The sequence below is a fragment of the Sciurus vulgaris genome (assembly GCF_902686455.1).
Source record: "Sciurus vulgaris genome assembly, chromosome: 8".
NCBI lineage: Eukaryota > Metazoa > Chordata > Mammalia > Rodentia > Sciuridae > Sciurus > Sciurus vulgaris.
Genome location: NC_136468.1, coordinates 93,376,036 through 93,401,092, shown reverse-complemented (window position 1 = coordinate 93,401,092; position 25,057 = coordinate 93,376,036). Strand labels below are relative to the sequence as shown.

The window sequence follows — 25,057 nt, the reverse complement described above, 5'->3', positions numbered from 1 at the left end:
ACAACCAACTCCTTTCCTTGGCATAAGAAGAGCAGCTTTCCTCTATCCAGAACCTGGGGGAAAGTTTATATCCAAGGTGTGGATGGGTATAGCTCCCAGTCTACTTCTAAGTGTCTCTAAAGCACATTTTCCACACCAAGACTTTTATTCTGGAGGAATATGGCACCAGCTGTGAGTGAGGCCCTGAATTTGATTCCCAGTGCAAGCAAACTTCTGGTCATTCAATAGATTTCCCCGGACCCTTGATACTGGGGATGGATGTAGCCTTTCCTAGGATTTGTGAGATCTTTTAGCTTCTACTGTCTTCCCTCTTTAAGCTTCAAACATTGCTTTTATTTACAAGATAAGGAAGAAAGCGAATAGGAATTTTAAAGCTGGTTTTAAAGTCCACTTAGAACCATCAGCTCCGAGGTCTATCACAGTCCCAGTTCCTCCTTGCTGCTTAGCAAGCCCTAAATTCTTATAGTTATGGTAACTAAATGATAACTAAACCCAAACTGGTGTTGAACCTACTAATTTTTCTCTACAGATAGATTTTTTTCCAAAACTCTTCGACATCAATTCACCCCCACACAAGCTTCCCAGGTTACTATGGCTTAAATATCTGGGTATGTGTGCATGTCCTTATGTGCAGGGGTGTCCCTTCTAGCACCAATTAAATCACATCCTTAGTTAAATAAAACTAACCCTAGCTCCCCAGTAAGATGGCAGTCAGTACAAAGTTGACTTCTGTCTAAAAAAATTTTTTTTTGATAGTAGGGATTGAACCTAGGGCTAAAGGATATTTTACCACTGAGCTATAGCCCTAGTTCTTTCTGAGACAGGGTTTTGCTAAGTTGTTGAGGCTGGCCTTAAACTTGCGATCTCTTGCCTCAGCCTCCTGAGTTGCTGGGATTATAGGTGTGTATCACCATGTCCAGTCCTGCACCTGCTTCTTTTTATAAGTTATGTTTTTTTTTTTTGCAGTATTGGAGAACCTAGGGTCTCACATATGCTGACTTTTATCCACTTCTTACCAAGAAGTAAATGTTTAAAACACACACACACACACACAAAACCAGTCTGTGTATGCTTGTGTCATTAAAGACAACATCATTTAAATCTTTTAGACATAAGTTCCCAGCATATATGCATTATAGCAATTGATCTCCTTAGATTCTACTCTGCTGTATTCACACCCAGATGTTATTTCATTAATCACTCCACAGTGTATCTTTTATGCCTACATGGGATAGTGTGTCCAGGCAACATTCAATATTGTGGCAGACATTAAATTTTGTTAAATTTTAGAATCTCATATATTTCCTTCTAAGCTTTTATCTTGTTTGCTCATTCTGTTACTCCAAGAAAGGGAGAGAAGACCACCATGTTCTGAGTATGACCATATCAAGAAACTTCGCTTATGACCACATCAAGAGCTGGAGAAATGTCAGTGCTTCCAATAATGCCTTGTGCTTTTTGTATCAGGACTTTAAATATGCAAGCAGTTTTTAAGCTGCTTCTCTATATGTTGGAGTGTTTTTTTTTTTTTTTTTTTTTTTTTTTTGTGGCAGTACCAGGGATGGAACCCAGGGATGCTGTACAATTATGTTACATCTCCAGCCCTTTTTATTTTTTGTTTTGAGAGAGGGTCTCATTAAGTTGTCCTGGCAGGTCTTGAACTTCTGATCCTCTTGCCTTAGAATCCTGGTTGGGGGAAGTGTACACCACTTCTATAAGCCTTTTTATAAACTACTTAAGGTGAATTTTGAAGATATTCACAATATCAAAGTTAAGACATGATTTTCTTTGTATTGGGTACACTTAGTAAAGAAACCATTTTATGTACTATCTGTCTTTAGAGGATGATATGCTTACTTTGGATTTATTTCTGCAAGTGCTGGATGCTTGTTGCTGTTCCATACTCTGTAGTTGTGAGTATTCTTCCATGCTGTAACAAAAGTTGTTCCATAGTCCGATAATATCTTTTCATTATCTGTCAAGTAAATATTTGAAAGAAGTTGAGCTGGTCTGTAGCCTTTCATGGATGTGAAGATAAACAACCATAAAGGGTGAAGGAATGGCTTTATTCCCCGCTCCCCCAACTTGTTTTGGGAGATGGCCTACCAGATGTCAGGAAACTTGGGTCTAGTTCCAGAATCCTGTTAAGAAGCTATGTGGTCTTTGGCAAGTCACTTAATCACTCAGAACTTCATTTTCCTAACTGGAAAATAAGAGGGTTGAGCCGGATATTTTCCAAGGTTCCTTACAACTCCAAAATGTTTCCATGTTCTCTTTACCATTACAAGGACAGTATTATTTATTAGACAAAAAGTACTGACCTGATTGTGAATAAACATACTGGTTTATACATATGGAGAAGGTAGTTAGTATATCTATCTGCACAAATGTTATTTTTTTTACAAGAGAAAAAATTAAGATGAATACATAGATTGGTTCTGTTTAAAAAATATTTTTAGTTGTAGATGGACATAATACCTTTATTTTATTTTTTTATTTGTATGTGGTACTGAGGATTGAACCTAGTGCCTTACATGTGCTAGGCAAGCGCTCTACCACTGAGCTACAACCCCAGCCCCATATATTGATTCTTTTAGCTACTATTTTTTCTTCTTTGGGTTTTTTTCTATTTGGTGTTGTGTTCCTGAGTTTCAGAGCATTTCACTTTCAAAAATACTTAAAAATAACAATGGGGATTTTTGTATTTAATGTTCGAAGTTTTAAAAACTTCAAAGCAGATCATTTCTTCCACCTGGAAGAACAGAAAATGATTGGAGAACTGATGCAAATGGCTATTGCTTTATATATTAACTGCATGTTTGCTGTAAAGGCAAAATGCAAGTACCTTCTGTTGCTGGAAAAGGAAGAGTAGAAGATATATAGTTCCATTTGCAGCATAAAGGTGTTCTTCTAAGAATACATTCCTCAAGCAGCTCACTGGGCTCAATTTGCTCTCTTGACCTTGTTAAGACCTGGGTCTGAGCCAGATTGGGTTGAAATTCTAGCTCAGTTTCTTACCAGATGGATGAATCAGCTATTCAACTCTTTCATGCCTCACTCTGTCTTAGGTACAAAAACGGTGTGTGTGTGTGTGTGTGTGTGTGTGTGTGTGTGTGTGTGTGTGTGTAAACAAGGTACCCTAACCTCCAGGACTCTTATGAGGGTGAAATAAATTATTACATGTAAAGTGCTATACACATTACATGTTTAAAAAGCTATCTACTTCTATTATCCAGTGCTTTACTGCCACCTGGCAAAACATGTTTAAAAGTTGAACTATTTACTGTTGAAACCAAATGACTGGTAGACACTAGTAGAGACTGAGATTCATTTTAGATTACTGAATGAATCTGGGTTTCAGGATTTAGTGTCTCAGCTGCTACATTTGTAAAGACAGTGGACAGTTAAAAACATGTCACCAACCAAAAGGACTTTTTTTGTTAGCTTTCTTTTATAAGTGAAGAACACGCCTGAAGCCCGGACTTAAGACTCCATATGTCAGAGGGGAACAGGAATAGGAAAGATAATGGAAAGAATCTGACATAACTTTCCTATGTAAATATATGAATATACCACAATGAATCCCACCATAATTTTATCAAAATTATATCATATATAACTAAAAAGAATACATATTCTTTGAGAGAACATAGAATCATAGAGTGAGTACTCTATTTTAAAAAAAGACTCTATATATCCTATGTGTGAAGAACTAGCCTGAGGAGGTGGTAGTAATATTGACTAAAAAAAATTACTGATACAATAATGTGAATGTACTTAATGCCACTGTGGACTGTAAGTTAAAAATAATTAAGATGATAAATTTTATGTTATGTATTTCATGACAATTTTAAAAAGTAGTGGTAGAGATAAATGAAGAAGAGAAAAAACTCAAGTTCAACATTTTTTTTGGTACTGGATATTAACCCAGGGGCACTTAACCACTGAGCCACATTCCCAGTCTTTTTTAAAAATTATTTTTTATTTAGAGACACAGTCTCACTCAGTAGATTGAGGTCTCGTTAAGTTGCTGAGGCTGACTTTGAACTCATGATCCTTCTGCCTCAGCCTCCCAAGCCACTGGGATTACAGGGGTGTGCCTGACATGCCCGGCTCAATATTCTTTTAACAACAACAAATCTAGTGAATACTTGCCAAATGTCCATGGTGGAAAAGTTCATGTCAGAATTCTACTTTCATCTTATATATATACTTTTCCTAAGTGGAACGAGACAGTTTTAACACAGGAGTGCATTTATGTTTACCTGAACCATTTTAATCATTACTAGGAATAATATTTCTTAGAATGGGGTACAAATTTGAAGGTTTAATCACCCACAATGTTATTTTTCACATAAAAATGATGAAGATCAGTATTTACTGTCTTCGTATATGCTCATGCTTTTATTATAAAGAAACATTTAGTTTCAGCAAACATGTTTAAAGGGATCCATTTTTTGCAAAAGGACTACTAAAAACACCAAAGGCACCAGGTGTGATATGCACACCGGTAGTTCCAGCTACCTGGGAGGCTGAGGTGGGAGGACCACTTGATTCCATGAGTTTAAGACCAGTCAGGGCAACATAGTGAGACTCCATCTCAAAAAAACCAAACCAAACCAAACAACAACAAAAAAAAGACCCCTAACACCGTCATAAAACCCAGATCCAAATAACATATACATAGAGAAAAAGGCCTGAGAGATATAAAATATTCAAATATTAATGTTATTTAATAGTTTTATTAATAATATTATATAGTTATCTCTATATAAAGGAGTAACAGGTAATTTCTATAACAAATATGCACTTCTTGTGTAATTCAAAATATCAAAAATGTTACAACATGAAAATTACAAAAAAAAAAAAAAAAAAAAAAAAGGGTGGCTGTGTGCTGAGGGATTTCTTACCTAACTGCAGCGTAGCGGCCAGCAGGGCATGGATGTAGACTGCAAACTGGGCCCGGATCCATTCATCACCTCCCTCCCAGCCGGTGCCATCCAGGAAGACGTCATCCCGGTTTTCAGTCACATGCTTCACCAGGTAATCAGCAAACCTTAGGTCTGCAGTGGTTGGGTTAAGCAGCTTCCTGAGTTCTGGATCATGGATCTGGATCAGAGCTTCTTCTACCTAGATGGTACCCAGGAACAAGTCAGAATCTGGGCATTCACACAGATATTCATGCCATAATTCAAGGAGTAACTACTGGGAAGTTGAAACTGGAAATTAAAAAAATATGAATAACAGCATTCTCAATTGGTGACTCTAAAAAAGTGCCAGATTTTTACACTAGAGCTTTTTTTCTTTTTGTATTTAAAAATACTCATTTTCTGTTTTTAGGAAATACATGCATAAATATATTATACTGAATTAAAAAGTAATTCATGGGGCAGGGGGGTGGAGTGCTTGCCTTGTATGTGTGAGGCACTGAGTTTGATTCTCAGCACCACATAAAAATAAATAAAATAAAGGTACTACATCTACATCTACAACTAAAAATATTAAAAAAGTAATTCATGTTGATTGTAAATAGTTTGGAAAATAAAGAGATATCTGTACAGTAAAATTACCTTCATCTCACTATAGAAATGAATACTTCAGTATGATTCCTTAAAAGTTTTCCTTTTAAGGCATACTTCAGAATATTTATTATGTAATATTTGATACAAAAAAGAAGTTATGTGTAACTTACACACTGGTTTTCAACTATAACAATAAAACAAATAACCAAGAAGCTGCCAACCAACTTCTGTACTAGAATATTACCAATAATGCTGAATCGACTCTGTGGTCCTCCCATCCATACCCAATGGTCTTGGGCAGTATATATATTTTCTCCTTCTTCAATTTGGGATCATAATAAATATAACTTCAATCATGGCTTTTTCAATTATTATCATCATTTTCCTATGAAGCATGTACTTTCATTAACTACAAAAACTTTAAAGTGGCTAAAATTTTCTTTTCTTAAAATTACTTCAGTTGTAAAATTAAACCAATGATTTAAATTTCTTATATACTGATAAAATGTCAAATCTCTATACTTAGCTTTCTTCTTAGTATCAAGAGCATATTAATAAGGCTAGAAAGATTTAAATTAATTGAACAATAAACACATTTTAGTCATAGATCCAAAATGCTCAGTTTGGAATCCTGACTCAATCATTTGTTAGCTGTGTGACACTGTGCAAGTCATTTACTCTCTCAATTCCTTAGCTCCTACAGGTATAATCCACACACAGTAACAACACCCATGTCTTACAGAGCTGTTATGATAATTAGATCAGTTAATATAAAATGCTTAGGACACCTTGCATACAGTAAGCAATTACTATCCATAATAGTGTTGTTACTGTACCTTCATAATTACATTTAAGAAAGGAACAAAGGGACAGCAAAGCAAAGCACAGCCACTTAGATGTATACTTACTTCTACAATGGCATCGCTGAGGTGTTTCTGTTGTCGAAAAAGGATGTTAGTAGCTCCAGCAACAAATCCCCGCACGGTGACATCAGAGAGAAGATGATGCTGCTGCAATGCCATGTAGGGCAAACACAGATATCCCTATGGATTATAAGAGAAATAGAAAATATCAGAAACATAAAAGAACAGCTACCTTTCTTTTCAAGCTAACAGCAGGAGAGAACAGTAAAAGAAATGCCTATTCTTCCCTGTCTGTCCTTATAGTTGCTAACCTTTGACTCACTAAAATAATATTGCAGGGGAATATCAGCTCTCGACTGCAATATATCCAGTTACTGATAAGCTAATCATCTTCATGAGCTGTCAAATATTGGCAAGGTGGTTAACATGAAAGCTGTCTTACTTGATCACTTTGTTCTTGGTTCAATTTAAAAGCCTCTGTAATAACTAATGAACTGAACTTTATCAATTAGGAAATGAAGTACTGAACCCATGAAAAGTACACTGTTTAATAGAAAGCTGTTAGAAATTTAAAAATACATATATCTGCACATAACCACCAAAATACTATTATAAGAAGAGCAAAGCACCACGTTATTTTATTGTCCTGTCAAAAATTGTGCAGGGCTAGAGCTGTGGCTCAGTGGTAGATTGCTTACCTGGTAAACAGGAGGGCCTTGGGTCTGATCCCCAGAAACACAACCCCCCCAAAACAAAATCACGCAAAAATGTCAACATACTTGCATTTTTAAAACAAAAATGACACCGGCAGTAGTTGTGTATTTAACTGGCTTCCATTTGAATTGTATTTGAAATAGAGCTGCTTTGAAAATTATAGTTCAATTGCTAACCTGCAAATAGGCATTTAAGTATACAAAAAAACAAATAAAACAAGACCCCCAAGTTCTGCAGCATACTGCCTGAGAATAAAGGTGTGAACACTGGAATAATTCACTGAAGAATGATTTGAAATTTCTGCTTAAAGACTGTGAGTCAGAATAGGTTTCAACACGTGGTTTCACTTGTGTAGGAAGCCACAGGGTGGACTTGAGTCCCTGGAGTTGTTTGCAGTCTCAAGTTCTGTAAGTTTTCTACTTCTTATCACTTTTCTAAACACTGTGAGTTAGAGTTACTTGGATGATATATCAGATAACTTGATTACATCATGAAACAAATCTCAGGAAAGGAGATATATCTTTTATAACTTCCTATTTTTCATTGCAACTAAGGGAGTGCTTTGTTCCTGACATATAGTTGTTAAATACTATGGGAGAGAAGAGTTCCAGAAGTTGGAATAGAGGCTTAATAACTTGGTTTTATTCTTTTTCTTGACAATGTCTTTCATGCTCAATAAAACCCTAACTACACAAGCAGCGAAAACAAATCAATGTCTATGCATTAGAGATGTTTAGTATAATGCTTCTCAATCCAGGTCTGTTGGGAGTGAAGGCCGAAAGGAATGGTACTCCTCAGAACCACTCAGCCAAAATAGGTGGTTTGGGTCTCATGCTTCATGCTTGACCTGTGTGCTGTCTTTTTAAAAGCAATGGTACCTCTCACCCCCACAAATGACTGTTTCCAAACAAAACCTTTACAATACTGAATGTTCTTTCACACTTGATATGGTCCCTACAGAATATTCATTTTCCAATTAGGACTGAGATTCTTTCTTGATAAAGGTACTCTCAGATCTGCCAATTATTACCAAAGCTACATTTCAAAATTGATTCTGTTAGGGAAGAAAATCTATTATCAACAGTGGGATGCTTGGCTAAGTCAATGACAGTATCAAAACTAAGAAGTAGGTTTTTATTTTTTTCTCCTTTAAATAGGGGGTTGGGAGAACACTTGCTTTGCGTGGTTCTGATCCCTAGCACCACAAAAAAGAAAAAAAAAAGTTAAAAGCTTTTAAAAATGTATTTCAGGGACTGGGGTTGTGGCTCAGTGGTACAGCACGAGCATGTGTAAGGCACTGAGTTCGATTCTTGGTACCACATTAAAAAATTAATAAATAAAGGTTAAATTTCAAAAAACTTCTTTAGGGTTGAGGATACAGCTCAGTTGGTAGAGTGCTTGCCTCACATATACAAGGCCTTGGGTTCAAGCCCCAGCATCACAAAAAAGAAAATTTCTTAGATGGGCATGGCAGCACATGCCTGTGATTCTAGTGACTTGGGAGGCTGAGGCAGGAGAATTATAAGTTTGAGGCCAGACTGGGCAACTTAGTGAGACCCTAAAAAAAACAAACAAAAAACCCCCAAAGACAAACAACAACAAAAACTTTTAAAACTAATGAATATATATACCCTTTGGCCCAGCATTCTGTCTCCTGTAATTTATCCTACAGATATACCTACTCATGTGTGATATTCTATTTAGGAAAAGTTATCTATTATATCAAAAGATAAGAATCCTAATTGTTCAGGAATAGGGGACTAAATAAATGTTCAGTCATAATATTGGAACACTCTGCTGTCATAGAAAGTGATGAAGTTTGTTGGAGGCCGCTGCTGTAGGGCCCGCAGTGGTGGCTGGCCTCGCCCTAAGATGGCGCCGAGAAGCCCAGCTGCAAGTGCTTTCTATTGGCTGACTGATCTCCTCCGCGCCTGTGCTTAGCTCGTGATCAGTACATGTCCTCATTACCCACCATTAAGTTTCCACGAGCCAAACGCCTGACCCGTTAAGGTGATTGGCTGTTACATCCCATAAAGCTGCGTACTTTGCGGGGCGGCGGGAGCAAGCAAGGCAGAGCAAGCAAGGCAAGGAGGGCAGGCAGCACTGCGGGATGAAAAAAGAGGAGAGGCGACCGCGGTGCGAAGAGAGAGTAAGAAGAGAGAAGTGGCAGCTGCACGAGAGAAAAGAAGGAGAGAGAGAGCTGCGCGACAAGAGAAGGAGAAGACGGCGGTGGTGGAGGAGGAGGAAGAACCAGGCACTCGGCTCAGAAGCTCTCCCATAAAAATAAAGACCTTAAAACTTCATTTGAGAGCCGAGTCTTCATTGTACTCGCTGGACGAGACAGAAGTTCATCTCCAAGGAACAGTTAGTAAAGGAGATTAAAGGGCAGAAAAATGGTCATAGTTAGTTACCATTTGGTAAAAAGGGAGGAGATAAATCTTTGCATTCCTTTTTGTTTTTTTTCCCTTGAATCCAGGCCTTGTGCATTTAAGTCCTTAAGCATTCATTGAGTTACATCTCCAGCCCTCCACAGTTAAAGTTTTTTTCTTTTTTGTGACAGGGACTTGGTAAGTTCTCCAGGCTGGCCTCAAACTTGTGATCCTCCTGTCTCAGCCTCCTGATTAGCTTGCATTATAGGTTGTGCCACTGTGCCCACTTGTATGCGTTTCTTTATGCATAAAATAGCCCCAGAAGGAAACATAACACATTGACAATGTTGTCTGCCATTGTAGAGGGCAGCTGGATAGCAGGAATGGAATGGAAGGGAAACTATTTTTTTAAATCCTTTTTCTTTTTTTCCTTTTTATGGTACTGGTGATTCAATCCAGGGCCTAGTGCATGCTTCACACATGCTCTCCCACTGAGCTATACCCCCAGTCCATAGAGACTTTATTATAGATGTTTTGAAACCTTTTGACTACTGAACTACTGGAAGTATTATATATTATCATATTGTTTAAAATGATATTTTGAAGCAGTTTTAAAATTGTTCCATTACTTTCAATGATGATCAATTCAGTGTAAGTAACCTTAATGTATGATGGTAGCAAAAGTGGGGTTCCTTTTATATAAAGCAGCCTCTACATATAAGCCCACTCCTGGCTTCTACTTTAAAACACTTAAACTTCCATATGTGAAACTGCAATATAAAATGGTAAAAACAAAAACAAAAAACACTAAGAAAAACATCAAGTAAACAACTGAGATAAAAAGTCATCATGTACACATCACTGAGACATTTACATATCTATGTTCACAGAAGCATTATTCATAACAGCCAAGAGGTGGAAGCAACCTCTCTATTGATGAATGAACAAATGAATAAAGAAAGTGTGGCATATGCATACCATGGAATATTATTCAGCCTTAAATAGGAAGTCCTGCCACATTCTACGACATGCCTGAATCTTGAGGAGGTTTGCTAAGTGCAATAAACCAGTCACAAGTAGACAAAAGTATGATTCCACTTATGTGAGGGAGCTAAAGTTGCCAAATTCATAGAAATTTAAAGAATGGTAGATGTCAGGTACTGGGGGGAAGAAGAAATGGAAAGTTATTTAACAGGCATAGTTTCAGTTTTATAAGATAAAAGGTTTGGAAATCTGTAGCACAAAAATGTGAATACAGTTAATAGTACTGAACTATACACTTAAAATTAGTAAAGATGGTACTCTGATTTTTTTTTTTTAACCACAGTTGAAAAACAAAGTAAAAACACACTTCAATTTAGTAAATCTGGTGGAACTAAAGAGCTGGGAAAGCATGTCCTAAAGAGCTGGGAAAGCACAGTTTGCTTTTTTTTTCTCATGTGATATGGAAAAGGTGAATATGACTGGAATCAATGGCTGTTTTCTCATCTTTTTTGCTCATTAGGGCCAATAAGCATGTTCATGAACTAGAAGTTTTTATATTGTACAGATGCCAATTCTCTCCAAAATTATTTACTAAAAGTCTCAATCTATGTGAGCAAGGATTCAATAAATCGATGTGGAAATTCAAAGGGTTACAAAACACTTGAAGAACAATACCACCACAAGAAGACTTTTCTGTACCCCAATGATTTACATGGTAATAGCACAGTGTGAAGACTGGTACAGGGATAGACAAATGCCTCAATGAACAGCAACAAGAGTTCAGAAACAGAGTCCCTTCCCTACTGTACACAAAAATCAATTTCAGGTAGCCCAAAAGTAAAATTCAAAATTATAACACTTCAAAAAAAAATAGGGAAATGTTTTTAGGACCTTGAGGTAGTGAAGAATTTCTAAACAAGACCCCAAAGCACTAACAAAATAAAAAATTGATAAATAGAAAATTTCTAGATATATGAAGAAGTTCCACAAATCAGTGACAACAAGGGAGACGATCCTGGTTTGAACAAATACTGTACAAATCCAAATGGCCAAAAGTACATGAAAATAGTAATTCTTGAAAAATGCAAACCACCACAACTGGTCTCTTTGGAAGTGGATCTTGTTATACTGCCCAAGCTGGTCTTCACATCCTGGGCTCAAGCATTCCACCTGCCTCAGCTTCCTGAGGGACCACAGGCTACAATTTTAGTAATTTAATTTTAAGTGCAGTCATGATTGGATTTCCTCAATTCATCCTTCCTTAAAGAGAAATATGAATAATTAAAAATATACCCAAGTCAGTAGTGGTGGCGCACACCTATAATCCCAGTGGCTTGGGAGGCCAAGGCAGGAGGATCTCAAGTTCAAAGCCAGTCTCAGCAAAAGTAAGTCCCTAAGCAACTCAGTGAGATCGTATCTAAATAAAATACAAAAAACCCCAAAGGTCGAATGTTTTCTCTGATAAGTGGATGATGATACATAATGAGGGGGGGTGGGGGGGTAAGAGAAGAATGAAGAAACTTTGGATTGTGCAGAGGGAAATGGGAGGAAGGGGGTGGGGGAAGGAAAGCTAGTGGACTGAGACAGACATCATTACCCTATGTACATGTATGATTACACAGATGGTGTGAATCTACATTGTGTACAACCATAGATGAAAAGTTGTACCCCATTTGAATACAACGAATTGAAATGCAGTCTGTAAAAATAAAAAACAATAACAACAAAAAAATAGGCCTGGGGATGCGGCTCATGGATGAGGGCCCCTCAGTTCGATCCCGGTACCCAAAACAAAGCAAAACATACCCAATATATTCAGTGATTTCCAATTCCATATCTATTAAGTTTCAAAACTCTTTCCAATCAAAATCCTCTGAGTTATTTCCCTATAGCTTTATACTATGGTTACAAATTATCACAGCACTATATATTTAGTATAGTATTTTACAATTTTCAAGCACAATTTTCAGACCTGAAAATGTGTTCAACACTATAAGTTAGATTCTAATGTCTTTAATACAGGCCATTACACTTTACCTTTGTGAAGATGGCCAGGGGCATGCCGTACTGATCCTCTTCCAAACCTGAAATAAGCCCTGGTATCAGGACCACCTGCCCCGTATTGGCTTGAGGTTGTACAGTAATTGGAGGACTGTCTGAGGGCACAGAGTCTTTCGGAAATAAATTTGTCTGATCTGTCCCCACCAGTTCCCTTTCTTTCAGGTTGGGGTCCTCTAAGACACTAGGATCCAAGGTCTCCCAGTCACTTTCTGAAGATTCTGGAGATGGACGAGATGGAGGTTTCAAATATTGATTAGTATCACTGGGTTCCTGTCCTTTACTGTTGTCATGTTCTAGTTGGAAAAAAGGCTTTTCAGTCTTGATGGAAGCATCTCCTCCATGGTTTCCTGCCATGATTTTCTTGACAGTTCCCAAATTGGTATTTGAGATGTCAGAAGTTGACCCAGAAACAAAAGCATCTGCAGGAGGATTACTTTCCTGAAGCCCAGCATCTTCAGACATGCTCTTTCGGGGTCTGTATTGAGAACAGTCACTGAGACCATGTTCAATCATGCCTAAAATATACAATATTGGAGAAGAGCTTGGCTTATAATAATATGAAAGAAAATAAGAACTCTATATTCTGTTTTATGTAGTGGAAGTCTCCTATTAAAAAAATATAAAAGCTATGTTTACAGACATTTTAAAAAAATAAAAAAGGAAAGAAAGAAAACCCAGAACCCCCCCTCAATGTATTGCTAAAAGGAAAATATTAAAATAGAAATGTTAGGGCTGGGAATGTAGCTCAGTGGTAGGGTGCTTGTCTAGCGTGCACTAGGCTCTAGGTTCAATCCCCAGTACTGCAAAAACAAAACAAAACAAAACAACAAAACAAAATGTTAAACAAAGGACAGAGTAGATACTACTGTCCTCTTACCTGGAAAAAGGGATAACACAGTCATCAGTGCGCCCACCAATTTATTCACTGGAGAAATATAAAAAAGAACCTGAAATGGATTCAATCAAAATTAAATTAGAAAATCTGCCATAATACTAAAAAAAGGGAAGAGTAGCAATTAATAAATATATAAGCAATGATAGAAAAATCACCATTTAGTTCACCATGATTTGAGTAAACTGCCAAAGACATTAAAACTACTGTGAAAATTATTGGACAACAGGATACTCACAATGCATTATCCTACAAATTACCTATTGGTAACATGGTGACTGCCACCTTAACCAAAGTTGGTATCACCAAAAATAGTATAAACATTTATGAGACTTCTGCTGTCATATTCAGAGAATATATCACCACCTGTGAAGCGTTCTTGCTAGAAAGTTAAATTTGAAACTAGCCACAAGAAAACAGAGAATGATAAGCCCACAATAGTCTGGTGCCAGTATCATGAGATACAAAATGAAAGCAACAAAAAAAGAGAGGTGGTGGAATTGTTTAAAATTAGGAGAAAGCAATGAAGCAATGTATGATCCTTGAGTGGATCCCATACAAAAATCAACTACCAGCTATAGATTTTTTTAACAAAACATAATTTATTGTGACATAAGTGTAAATTCTAGCTTATGGTTTAGTTGTGCTTGCAAGGCAGGCACTCTACCAACTGAGCTATATCCCCAGCCCTCTTTTCTATTTTTTTTTTTTTTTTTTTTTTTTTTCGGTGCTGGGGATCGAACCCAGGGCCTTGTGCTTACAAGGCAAGCACTCTACTGACTGAGCTTTCTTTTTTAATATTGGGCCCCCTCTTTTCTTTTTTAATATTGGGGATTGAACCCAGAGGTACTTAACCACAGAGTCACGTCCCCAGACCTATTTATTCTTTAAGACAGGGTCTCACAGAATTGCTTAGGGCATCGCTAAATTGCTAAGAATGGCTTTGAACTTGTATTCCTCCTGCCTCAGGGCTGGGATTACAAGTGTGTGCCATTGTGCCTGGCTGAAACTGCAATTTTTATAGAACACATATTACTAAGAGATTGATGGGATAAGTCTAGTCAAGAGAGGTCTGAGAAATAAAAGCAAACACTAAGGTGCAATAGAGACAACAACATTTAGAGGACTGTCACCGGAGTGCTGCTTCAGCTCAGAAGTTACTTCCTTAAAATCCATCCTGCAAAGTCCTTAATATGCCATCTTCCAACACCTCCAGTTATAAGAAATTCTCTGGTTCACAAAGTATACTTTAATCAAATAAAGTATTTCTAGAAAAATCCAATTAAATTTTTGAGGACTCAGAAAAGGAAAAAAAAAATCAACTACAAAGGAATTCTGACATCTGGGAAAATCTGAAAATGGACTATCTATTAGATGTTATTAATTGGGTCATGTGAAATTTCTCAAAAGTGATTATGGTATTTTGGTTATGCAGGAATATACCCTTATTTTTAGGGAATATATCCTAAAGTATTTAGGAGTGCAATACCATGATGTCTACAAAATTACTTTTGAAATATCATAATTCAGGGGAAAATGAACATGTACAAAGCAATATAATGTGAAAGTGTCAAAAAGTAAATACAAATTAAGGGTAAAAAGGTATTCCTTATAGTCTACCAACTTTCAGTAGGTTTAACATTTTTCAGAACAAAAATTGTGAAAAAAATTAAATTAGAAACAGGATTCAGTTAGACACTACACTAAAACTCACACTGGCTAATGTTAAATTACTGGTAAATGAGCAAATGCTTAGGCTTAAAAAAGAAAAAAACGCCATAGGCTGGGGGCATAGCTGAGTGGTAGAATGCTTGCTTAGAATGGGAAAGGCTCTGGGTTCAATCTGCAGCACAAAAGAAAGCAAGGAGAAAAACTGTTTATGTATCACTAGACTCTTTCATAATTTAAAACCAATAGAACCTTAATCAAATTCAGAAAAGTCCAGGATCAAAACATAAATTTTAAAGTAATCTTATAAGAAAATCTTTCCATAAGTAAATGGATACACTCACTCTTCAGCTTATAGGTATTTGATTAAATGTTTTACCTATCCCTTAAAGAACAGTAACAACTGCACAGTGAATAATGTACTTTCTGTTAAAAATGGATAAACATTTAATAGTACAGCTATACTACGGAATATTATTCAGTCTTGGAAGGATGCTACATGGCTACAATACGCATGAACTTTAAGGGCATTATGCTAAGTGACATAAACCAGTTATAAAAAGACAAATACTGGGTTTGGGATATAGCATTAGAGCACTTGCTTATCATGCACGAGACCTTGAGTTTGATCCCCAGCACCCACCCCAATGTACACTCATAAAACAAGTATTGTTTTATATAAGGAACCTAGAGTAGTTAGATTCAGAGATAGAGAGCAGAATGGTGGCTGCCAGTAGCTGGGGAAGGAAGAATGGATTGTGACTGTTAACAGGTACACAGTTTAAGTTCTGTATGATGAAAAGAGGTCTGTGGATAGATGGTGGTGATGGTGAAGGTACTCAATACCACTGAACTACACACTATAAAACAGGGAAGACAGACCCCCATGATGGTGCACACTTGTAATCCCAGCTATTTGGGAGGCTGAGGCAGGAGGATTCCAAGTTCGAGGCGAGTTCAAACTGCCTCCAGAAGGAATGCATGAATTTATACTTCTATGCCAGTTAAAAAGAATATATGCTTCAGCTCACAATTTGACAGGCCAAAAATGTCATAATACTTTGTCATCTGTTCCTATTTTATCCCTTTGTGTCTCACCTTTTTTTCAAGAAGAATTAGTTTAAACAGGATTAAAACCTATAGAAAGAAAAAAAGAAACAACATATTATAATGAGAAACAAGTCTTTTAATCATTTGCTGTTTCCCTTCCTCAAACATAATTATGTATCATTTTAGTAATATTAAATAACTATAGCACTTTAAAAAATACACAAAAAACTATGACCTCATACCAAGAAATTAAATATTACCTGTATCTTTTTTTTTTTGTTCCAGGGATTGAGCCCAGGGGTGCTTTACCAGGAGCTACATCCCCAGACCTCTTCATTTTCTATTTTGAGACAGGGTCTCACTAAGTTACTTGGGGACTTGTTAAGTTGCTGAGACTAGCTTTGAACTTGGAATCCTCCTGCCTCAGCCTCTTGAGTTGCTGGGGTTATAGATGTGCACCACCACACCCAGCTACCAGCATCTATAATAAGAAATTAAATACTACCTGTGTTCTCTAAAAAATGTGAGAATCACTCAAATCTTCAAATGAAATGATCATTTTTGGAAGGAAGGTGCCATTTTGCTTGAATATGTGTAAGTTCTTAAAGGGCAGGGATTATTCATTTATTTCTAGATGTTGTTTAATAAATAGAAAAAAGCAAATATGGGATATATACGTAATAGAGTTTTATTTAGTCATAAAGAATAAAAATTATTTCATTTGCTGGAAAATGGATGGTACTGAAGAGCACTAGGTGGAGTGAAATAAGTCAGACTCCAGAAAGTTAAGGGTCATATACTCTCTCTTATATGTGAAAGCTAGAGAAAAAATAAAAAATAAAAAAAGGGAACCTCATGAAAATAGAAGGGAGACTAGTAGAGTTAAGGGATTCAGGAGAAGGAAGAAGGGGAGAGAAAAGAAGAAAGAAATTTATCAAATGTTAGGTACTTGTAAGAATAAGTCATAATGAATTCCACTCTTTTGTATAATCAAAATAAACCAATAAAAATGAATAAATTTGGAAAAAAAGTTTGATAAATGACATGTGTATGTCCTAGTCAACATATGCCTTAACAATAAAGATTATAATCTTCAACACCAAAACAAAACAAAAACTAAAGATCAGAAAGGTTGAGGATAGATATATTACTGGAAAATGTTCCATTCTCAGGACAACACATAAATTATTCTGCAAGATCAAAACATGTTCTTTTCAGTCTAATCTCATAATAGCTGAAATTACAAAGACAAAAGAAATGTACTATCTCATAAGAAGTAAACAAAGTATGTGCTCCTTTATAAATTTCTGATTGAGCATTCTTGACACTTTCAACTTGGTATAGTTATAAGATGAAGCACTGTATTAGAAGAACTAAGAGTAATGCCATAATCTGCATTTGATGTAGTATGCTGAATTTGCCAGTAAAAGAAACATAGTAAAAACAGTGTGTCCCATTTTAGTATATGATAAATTAAATAAGGCATCATACCTTGTGTCGAAAATGAAGGACAAGATCTCGAGGAGACAGACCTATAATGTTAATAAAAAAGCTAATCTGTGACTATAGTTCTACTGTTTTGTTGAGGAAAGGAAGAGGTTAAAAAAGTCAGAATATGCAAATATTCAAATATTTATGTAATATTTGATTCAATACACATATGCTTAGAAACAGGGCTATCCCACGGAACTTTCTGCAAGGACAGAAATGTTCTAATGTTTTAAACCTGCCCTGTCCAGTACAGTAGCCACATATGGTTATTGAGTACTTGAGATACGGCAAATATGACTGGCAAACTGACTTTTTTTTCTTTGAGTACCAGGGACTGAATCCAGGAGTGCTTGACCACTAAGCCACATCCCCAATCATTTTAAAAATTTTAAGACAGGGTCTTGTTAAGTTGCTTAGGGCCTCATTAAATTGCTGAGGTTGACTTTGAACTTTTGATTCTCCTGCCTCAGCCTCCTTAGCTGCTGGAATTTCAGGCATGTGCCACTGCACCTGGCCTGACAAACTAACTTTTAAATATTATCTAATTTTCATGAATTTTAATCTAAATGTAGATATCTATACATTACTAGTGGCTACTATTTGTGGACAGTGCAGGTCTACTATCGTCTTCCATTGTACAAACAAGCTATATAAATTTAAGGCTTATAAAGTTTAAGTTAAGTGCAGTGATTCATGCCTGTAATTCAGCAACTTGGAGACTGAGGCAGGAGGATCTCAAGTTCAAGACCATCCTGGGCAACTTAGAGAGACCCTGTCTCAAAATAAAAAATAAAAAAGGCTAGGGATGTATCTCAGTGGTAAAGTACCTTTGGGTTCACTCCCCAGTACAAAAACAAAAAACAAAAACAAAAACTGGTTAAGAGGATATTTAAGGAAAAAGCAGTATTGAACATTGAAGAATTTAGATCCCTCATACAGATGTAATTATGTAATTCTGATCATGCAATTTAGTTAGCCAAACTGAAAAAGAAAAAAGAAAAAGAAAAAAGAAAAAAGAAAAAAAGAGGGGGAATCTCTTGTGACTTATAAAAATGTTACTTACCAAGATATACTTGGGATCCTTCCAATGAAGTTCCACCCAAGGAACTATTCATATGGTCATAAAGCTCCTATGAAATAAAAACTGAGTTTAGAACACTTTATTATCATTTTTGACAATGAGTTGGAAATACACTGATCAGAAAATAGCTGGTTTCCAAACTAAGGCAGCTTATTTTGTCAGGTACTAGATTTAGAATGATCTAGGTCTCTCTGAAATCTTGCCAGTTTTCAATACTCAGTCCTTTTTTAGACATGAGCACTACCAGAAGAGATCTGATATAAGCATGAAAAAAGCTATTGGGTGAACTGGGATTGTAGCTCAATGGGAGAGTGTTGCCTAGCACAGGTGAGGCCCTGGGTTCAATCCTCGGCCTTAAGATAAATAAATAAAGGTATTATGTCCAGCTACAACTTAATACTAATTAAAAAAAAAAGCTTTGGGGGATATTCCTTCTTCATCTCTATTTTAGAGTTTGATTCATTGACATGGTGGTAGGAACATTTAGGATGTTCTGCTTGCTTGCTAAATTCCTAACTGTCCGACTCTCACCAGTATTCAAGAGAGATCCATGATCTGTATGATGAATGACAGCCTTGAGAAAAACACATTATCTATCTTTAATAAAATAATTATATGGTTTCTCCAGTTTATGAGAATTAGGAACCAGTAGCTTGATATATAAACACACTGTGCAGTTTATTAATAAGGAAATTTATTAAAGTAAAAGAAACATTTATATTAGTTATTTATAGTCATTATTTCCTAAAACTGATAATTTTGTTAACTTAAGTATCTGTGTAGACTCCCAGTCCTTCAATGTTTGAATGCAAATGGATTTTGCAGAGTAACTTTCTTAAGCTAATAATTGATTATCCTTCACAGTGTTAATGACAAGATTCACTCAATTCATGAATCTACCTTCAGCTAAACACATCTATGGAAGGGCATAAGATTACCTTTAGAATGGAAATTTGGGAAAAATCCTTTTCTTCAAAATATGCATGTGTGATGAGTTGAAGTTTCGCCTGAAGTAAGCCATAGAGGGGCTTAATATAAAAGAGAAATTACCGTTAGGTTGATAATAGTAAACAACAAAACCCAAACAAACCCCTGTAACTTTTTAATCTGAAGAGAAGAGGGAAATGAAAGTCACTGTCAACTTCAGAGCCCTTACTATTTATTCATAGCTGGAAGCTATGATGTCACCTATTCTTGCTCTTGTGCTTCAGGTGAAGGTGTCTAATGCCCTAGCAATAGGTGAGTTGGAGTGTGGGCTCAGACAGTGCTTAACTCTGGGCCCTCAACCTCTGCACACCTGTTTGCTGAGCTGAACATGGTATGAAAAGACTACAATTTATGTGGTTGTTTGAAGGATTAAATAACAGATAAAACATTTAGTAGAATATCTGACACGTAGAAAGCACCCAACATTAGATTTAAAACACATTCTCAGGGCTGGAGTTGGTTCAGTGGTAGTGCACTAGCACTTAAGGCCCTGGGTTCGATCCTCAGTCCCACATAAAAATAAAATAAAGGTATTGTGCCTGCCTACAACTAAAAATTATATATATAAAAAGAATAAAAAACAAAAACAAAATAAAACTAAACCAAACACATTCTCAAGTCAGCATAGTTCTGGTTAGTGCCTTGTGGCAACACTTAATCATCCTTGCCATAGTCTTGCTCTTCCATCTAGCTGAATATTCATCACTAAAGTTAAGTTCACTTCCCTTTTTTTGTCTTCTGAGAAAGTTTAGAACAAGTCATCTGTCCTTTATCATAATATTCTTTCATATACTTGAACGAAGAAATATAATTTTTATTTCTCCTACATAAGATCCTCTTTGCCATGGCCATCCTTTTAACCTCCTTTACTAGATGTTTTGTCATTCACATGTCCTTTTTTAGGATGCAGAGACTAATATATATTCTAATTAGTTACAACAAGTCATACTGGAATAGTTTCCCTCCAATATTCCTGTTAATGTAGCATTATTATCATTTTTTTATATACAGGCTATAGTGTACTGTGAACAACCAGACTGAGTGAGGGAGCTCTTCAGATAAAATCCATATCTGTTTTAGAGACAGATAAAAATTGGATTTTCACCTTGATTTTATCAAAGTTCCATGTCTTATGAGAATTAGATAGTTTCTCTGAGATGTATTTACTTATAAATGAAAAAAGTAAATATACCTCAATGTTGTTATGCAGATAATAATGACAATTATATAGGCCACCCTTCTAGAAACTGTGTATAGGGTAAGATTAGCAACCTACCAATTTTATGATATTTATGATATTGGGTCTTTTTTAATTATTCCTTTTCCAGGAGACTATTCTTATCCTATATTTAGAATTATTATCTTAGAAGAAATATTGATTCTCAAAAATCTTATTAAGGGGGCTGGGGTTGTGGCTTAATGGTAGAGTGCTTGCCTCCCATGCACAAAGCCCTGGGTTCAATCCCCAGCACACACACAAAAAAACCACAGAATTATTATTATTCAGTTTTTTTTTTTTTTTTTAGGTTAGTAGTGAAATCCAAAATGAATTCTATCTCACAAAACAATTTACATTATGCAAAGTACACTTAAATTGCCTGTGCATACATGAAAGTAGACAACTGCAGAAGAAATAATTAAACAATACCTACATACATTATTTGGTGACTAGGCTAGTGAAATAAGTTTAATTTTGATTTAGGTTTACTATAGAAATGGCTGATATGATAATCATATAGCTCTAAAATAACTGATACGCTGCAGATTTGGATTATTCCCACAAAGGGGATTTTGGGGATTATATTTAATATGTAGAATTAGACATTTGACTGTACTGAAGAGGTATTATTATCTCTTTAGTAATAGGAGTAAAATGATTTAATTGAGAGCTATGAAAGCCAAGAAATGTTAGGCATTTCTTTATAAAAAGTTAAAAGGTTTATACACTTGCATTTAATTAACTTGCACCCAGAAGAAACACAATTTTAATGTATTATTATACTTACAATTTTGCTGTCATTTTTTTTCCCTCAAACATACTTTTTTTTCTTTTTTTTCAGGACTGGGCATTTAACCCAGGGGTGTTTAACCACTGAGTAATATCCCCAGTCACATTTATTTTTTATTTTGAGACAGGGCCTCACTAATTTGCTGAGGCTATCCTTGAACTTGCAATGCTCCTGCCTCAGTCTCCCAAGTAACTGGGGTTATAGGCAAGCACTAGTGTGCCTGACTTTAAAGAGAAATTTAAGGCTAAAAATTTTCACTGCAACAGCCATGAACTTCTGAATCATCAATAAATCTTTGTAATTATATTTCAAATTTTAGTAAAATATTGTTCATCCAATGTCTTGGTATTAAAAAGAAAATGAGTAAATGAAATCCATCAGCTATCTCATTTTCATCAAGTGTCAGCTTCTAAACTAACAACCTATTAGATCTCCTCCCTCTTACCTAGACTTACTCAGGTAGGGGAGCAAATGAAAGTAAAATTGCTGAAAGGCAAAAAGAGAAAATGCAAGAGCATAAATAAGAATCCCTGACTAATTTTAACAAATTATTGTTCTTATAAATCTCTTCTTACTCTAATAATTATTATTTATTTATTTATTATTAAATAAGATTTATTTATTCACAAATAAATCTGCCATGAATATTTAACACACATGTAAACAAATCACTTGGTCTCTTACCAGCTTGCTTAGAACACAGACACTTTTCTGAACAGTTTCTCTGGTGATATCTGCTTGCCTTACTTTCAATGCCTATTATAAACAAATAGTCATTATCAGAAATATTTCATAGCAATATTTATAAAACATTTCTTTCAATATGAAAATATTATTAAATAGAAGTCTCTTATATTTAAATTAAAAAACTTATTTATTATAAATAAGAATCTCAGAAAATATTTAAAATATTTATTGAATGAATAAATGTCAGCCTGGTCACTACATACCAGAAGCTGTGACAGGCACTGGGAATATAAGAGAAGGGTTAATTCCTATTCTTAAGCAATGTATAGGGTGATGGAGATTATGTACAACTCACCACACCCAAATCAACCAATCAATGCAATCCAACCACTACTGATTCTGATTTTAAAATGGGCCACCCTTTCAGAGGATTGTAAGATGGGGCTAGTTTAAGAGATGACAAAAACAGACAGCTCATTCTTCCAGAGATGGAAGAACTAACAGCAATTTTGTTAAGTTAGTTATTCTGGAGAACCTGGGGTCTGTTCTGGCAGATTTGATTACAGCCCAGCATTAAGCATAACTCATTCCTCAGTAATGATGATCATGTAAGATTTCTATAGTTTTCTCCTGGTGGAAACAAGTCTTGATTTGATCAACTTTAGGTAAGGCTGTGAGGGAAATAAGGACTGTTTGGCCTCTAGGGTGCTGCCTGGTTCTTGATCTGTCCAGAGGATTAAGGACCTCTGTGTCTTAAAGTGACTGGTGATTAGTCATTACAGTAGGTCAAGAATAGATGTCTTTTCTCTTGAATGGATTCATTTATTATGTCCTACCTTGAAAGGGAATTAAAGTCTTTGTTCTAGGTTCTAAGTCCTTCTGCTATATGGCTTATCTATGCCAGATGAGGCTAGAAAAACTTAGAGAAATGAGTAACTCTAATATACTCTGAAGAGGATCAGATTTTAGGGCTAGGGGAAAGAGGCAGTATTTAAAACCTGTACAGAGTATCAGAAATGAGGTTAACGACACGAACAATGAAGGGGAAAAAGAACTTGGAAGAAATAATTTTAGTAGTACTTACATGATCTATGGAAGACAAGAGGAAATGAATTAATTTCTGAGATTGGGCAGCAGCTCTATCCATCTCACATATGTAAGGGTAACAATATGTGAAAAAATCAAATGCACAAAGTTACTGGGCGAGCTTTTTGTGGGGTAGGCCCAAGATGGCTATAGTTATGCTTCCTGAGACTTTGGGCTAGCTATGTTTTTAGTATATAGTCCACGTCATAAACACACTGATTCAGCATATGTACTCAAGGTCATAAATATCTGCTTGTGAGCATGTACCTGATATGTAACCTGTTGGCACTGTGCCTTCTTTGGTTTGCATAGAGTAAATATGCCTATGGAAAGACTCAAGGGGCTAGGGGGTACTGTCACTCCAAATAAAACATGTACTATTCCAACCATGCCTTGCATCTTCTTTCACCTGCTGTGATCCTGAATCTGCTTCCCAGGACCTGAGCCCCAGAAGGACACTCTTAGCTCAGGTTTCTTTTATCTTTAGATCTATTTTATTTCCCCAATTTTATTGAGGTATAACTGACAACGAATGTATGTATTTAAGGTATACTCCATTTCACAAACATTAACTGGGTGTGTTCTATATTCCAGGCCCTGGGTGTGGAGGATTATTTCGTGATAGTTAACTACTTCTGGTATCTTGAAATTTACACCCTAGTTTACTTACAAATGTTCAGAAAAGAAATTCACACACACAGATCAAGTATGGCAGAACACAAGAACTGCTGAATCTATGTGGTGGGTATATAGGTGTTCACTGCACCTTTCTTTTAATTTATTTGCATGTATGGAATTTTCATTATAAAAAGTTGGGAGAAAATTTAAAAATATTTACTAAGTTAATTATTCACCTGAGATATCTTCACAACCTTTGTAATTGCTCCCAGTGATTCTAATTCAGTCATAGAAACGAACAACAACAAGAACAACAAAAAAAAACAACCAAAAAAACAAAACTAAAAAACACCTCCAGGTAATTGTGGTTAAAAACCATTGTTCCAGTGGAGAGGTTTTGAATCTTGATTACACATTAGAACCACCTGGGGAGCTTTTAAACTGCTTGATGTCCAGAACATTAGATCAAAATCTCTGGGGTTGGATTCAGTTAGCTCTGATTTGTAGCCAAGGCTAAGAACTACTCACTACTTTAAAGTATCAATGACTTCATGAGAAGAGAGTTTTATTCATAAAGTTTTATTCCTACCACAAAAAAATAGTGCAGACTACAAGCACTATGAAAATGTGGGGCACCCATCTTAGTTTATTTGAATTGATTAATTAGAGATATTAGTGTAAATCAGGCAGTAAGCTGGCAGTCAGTTTAAGAGTAATCAAAATCTGAGTTACAGATAATTGTGAGCACTTGGAAATCACTATTAAGTATATTGCCCTACTTCTAAAATGTTGTCTGAAAAGTCCATTATCAGCACATTTTTATAAGTTATATACTGTTAAATAAAACTCTAAGAGGCCACTTAATTTAGATTGCACTCTTATACTAGAGTCAACAGACTAAACTAACAGAATTTAACTCAGTAACTGAAACTTGGTTGATTGCAGGAGACACCTGCCCATGAGTAATTTAAGCTG

The 25,057-nt window shown here is 35.9% G+C and overlaps 1 protein-coding gene across 3 annotated transcripts in view; it reads right to left on the bottom strand.

Annotated features, from left to right (window-relative positions):
* The window catches only part of AVL9 (AVL9 cell migration associated), a 53,681-nt gene that overhangs the window by 13,636 nt on the left and 14,988 nt on the right, over window positions 1-25,057 (bottom strand). Inside the window, exons 4-14 of one of the 3 annotated variants that reach the window (XR_013765944.1) lie at window positions 22,376-22,447; window positions 19,634-19,723; window positions 18,678-18,744; window positions 17,615-17,655; window positions 16,172-16,210; window positions 13,391-13,460; window positions 12,490-13,028; window positions 6,431-6,565; window positions 4,911-5,130; window positions 2,107-2,203; window positions 1,857-1,975 (exon numbers count right to left, since the gene is read on the bottom strand). Coding sequence is in view for 2 of the 3 variants with exons in the window: in XM_079152352.1 (XP_079008478.1) it covers window positions 1,858-1,975; window positions 4,911-5,130; window positions 6,431-6,565; window positions 12,490-13,028; window positions 13,391-13,460; window positions 16,172-16,210; window positions 17,615-17,655; window positions 18,678-18,744; window positions 19,634-19,723; window positions 22,376-22,447 (1,391 nt within the window). In the remaining variant the exon portion in view is untranslated. Of the gene's footprint in view, window positions 1-1,856; window positions 1,976-2,106; window positions 2,204-4,910; window positions 5,131-6,430; window positions 6,566-12,489; window positions 13,029-13,390; window positions 13,461-16,171; window positions 16,211-17,614; window positions 17,656-18,677; window positions 18,745-19,633; window positions 19,724-22,375; window positions 22,448-25,057 lie in introns of those variants that run through there. The other 2 variants (XM_079152352.1, XM_079152353.1) reach the window with 2 other exon arrangements.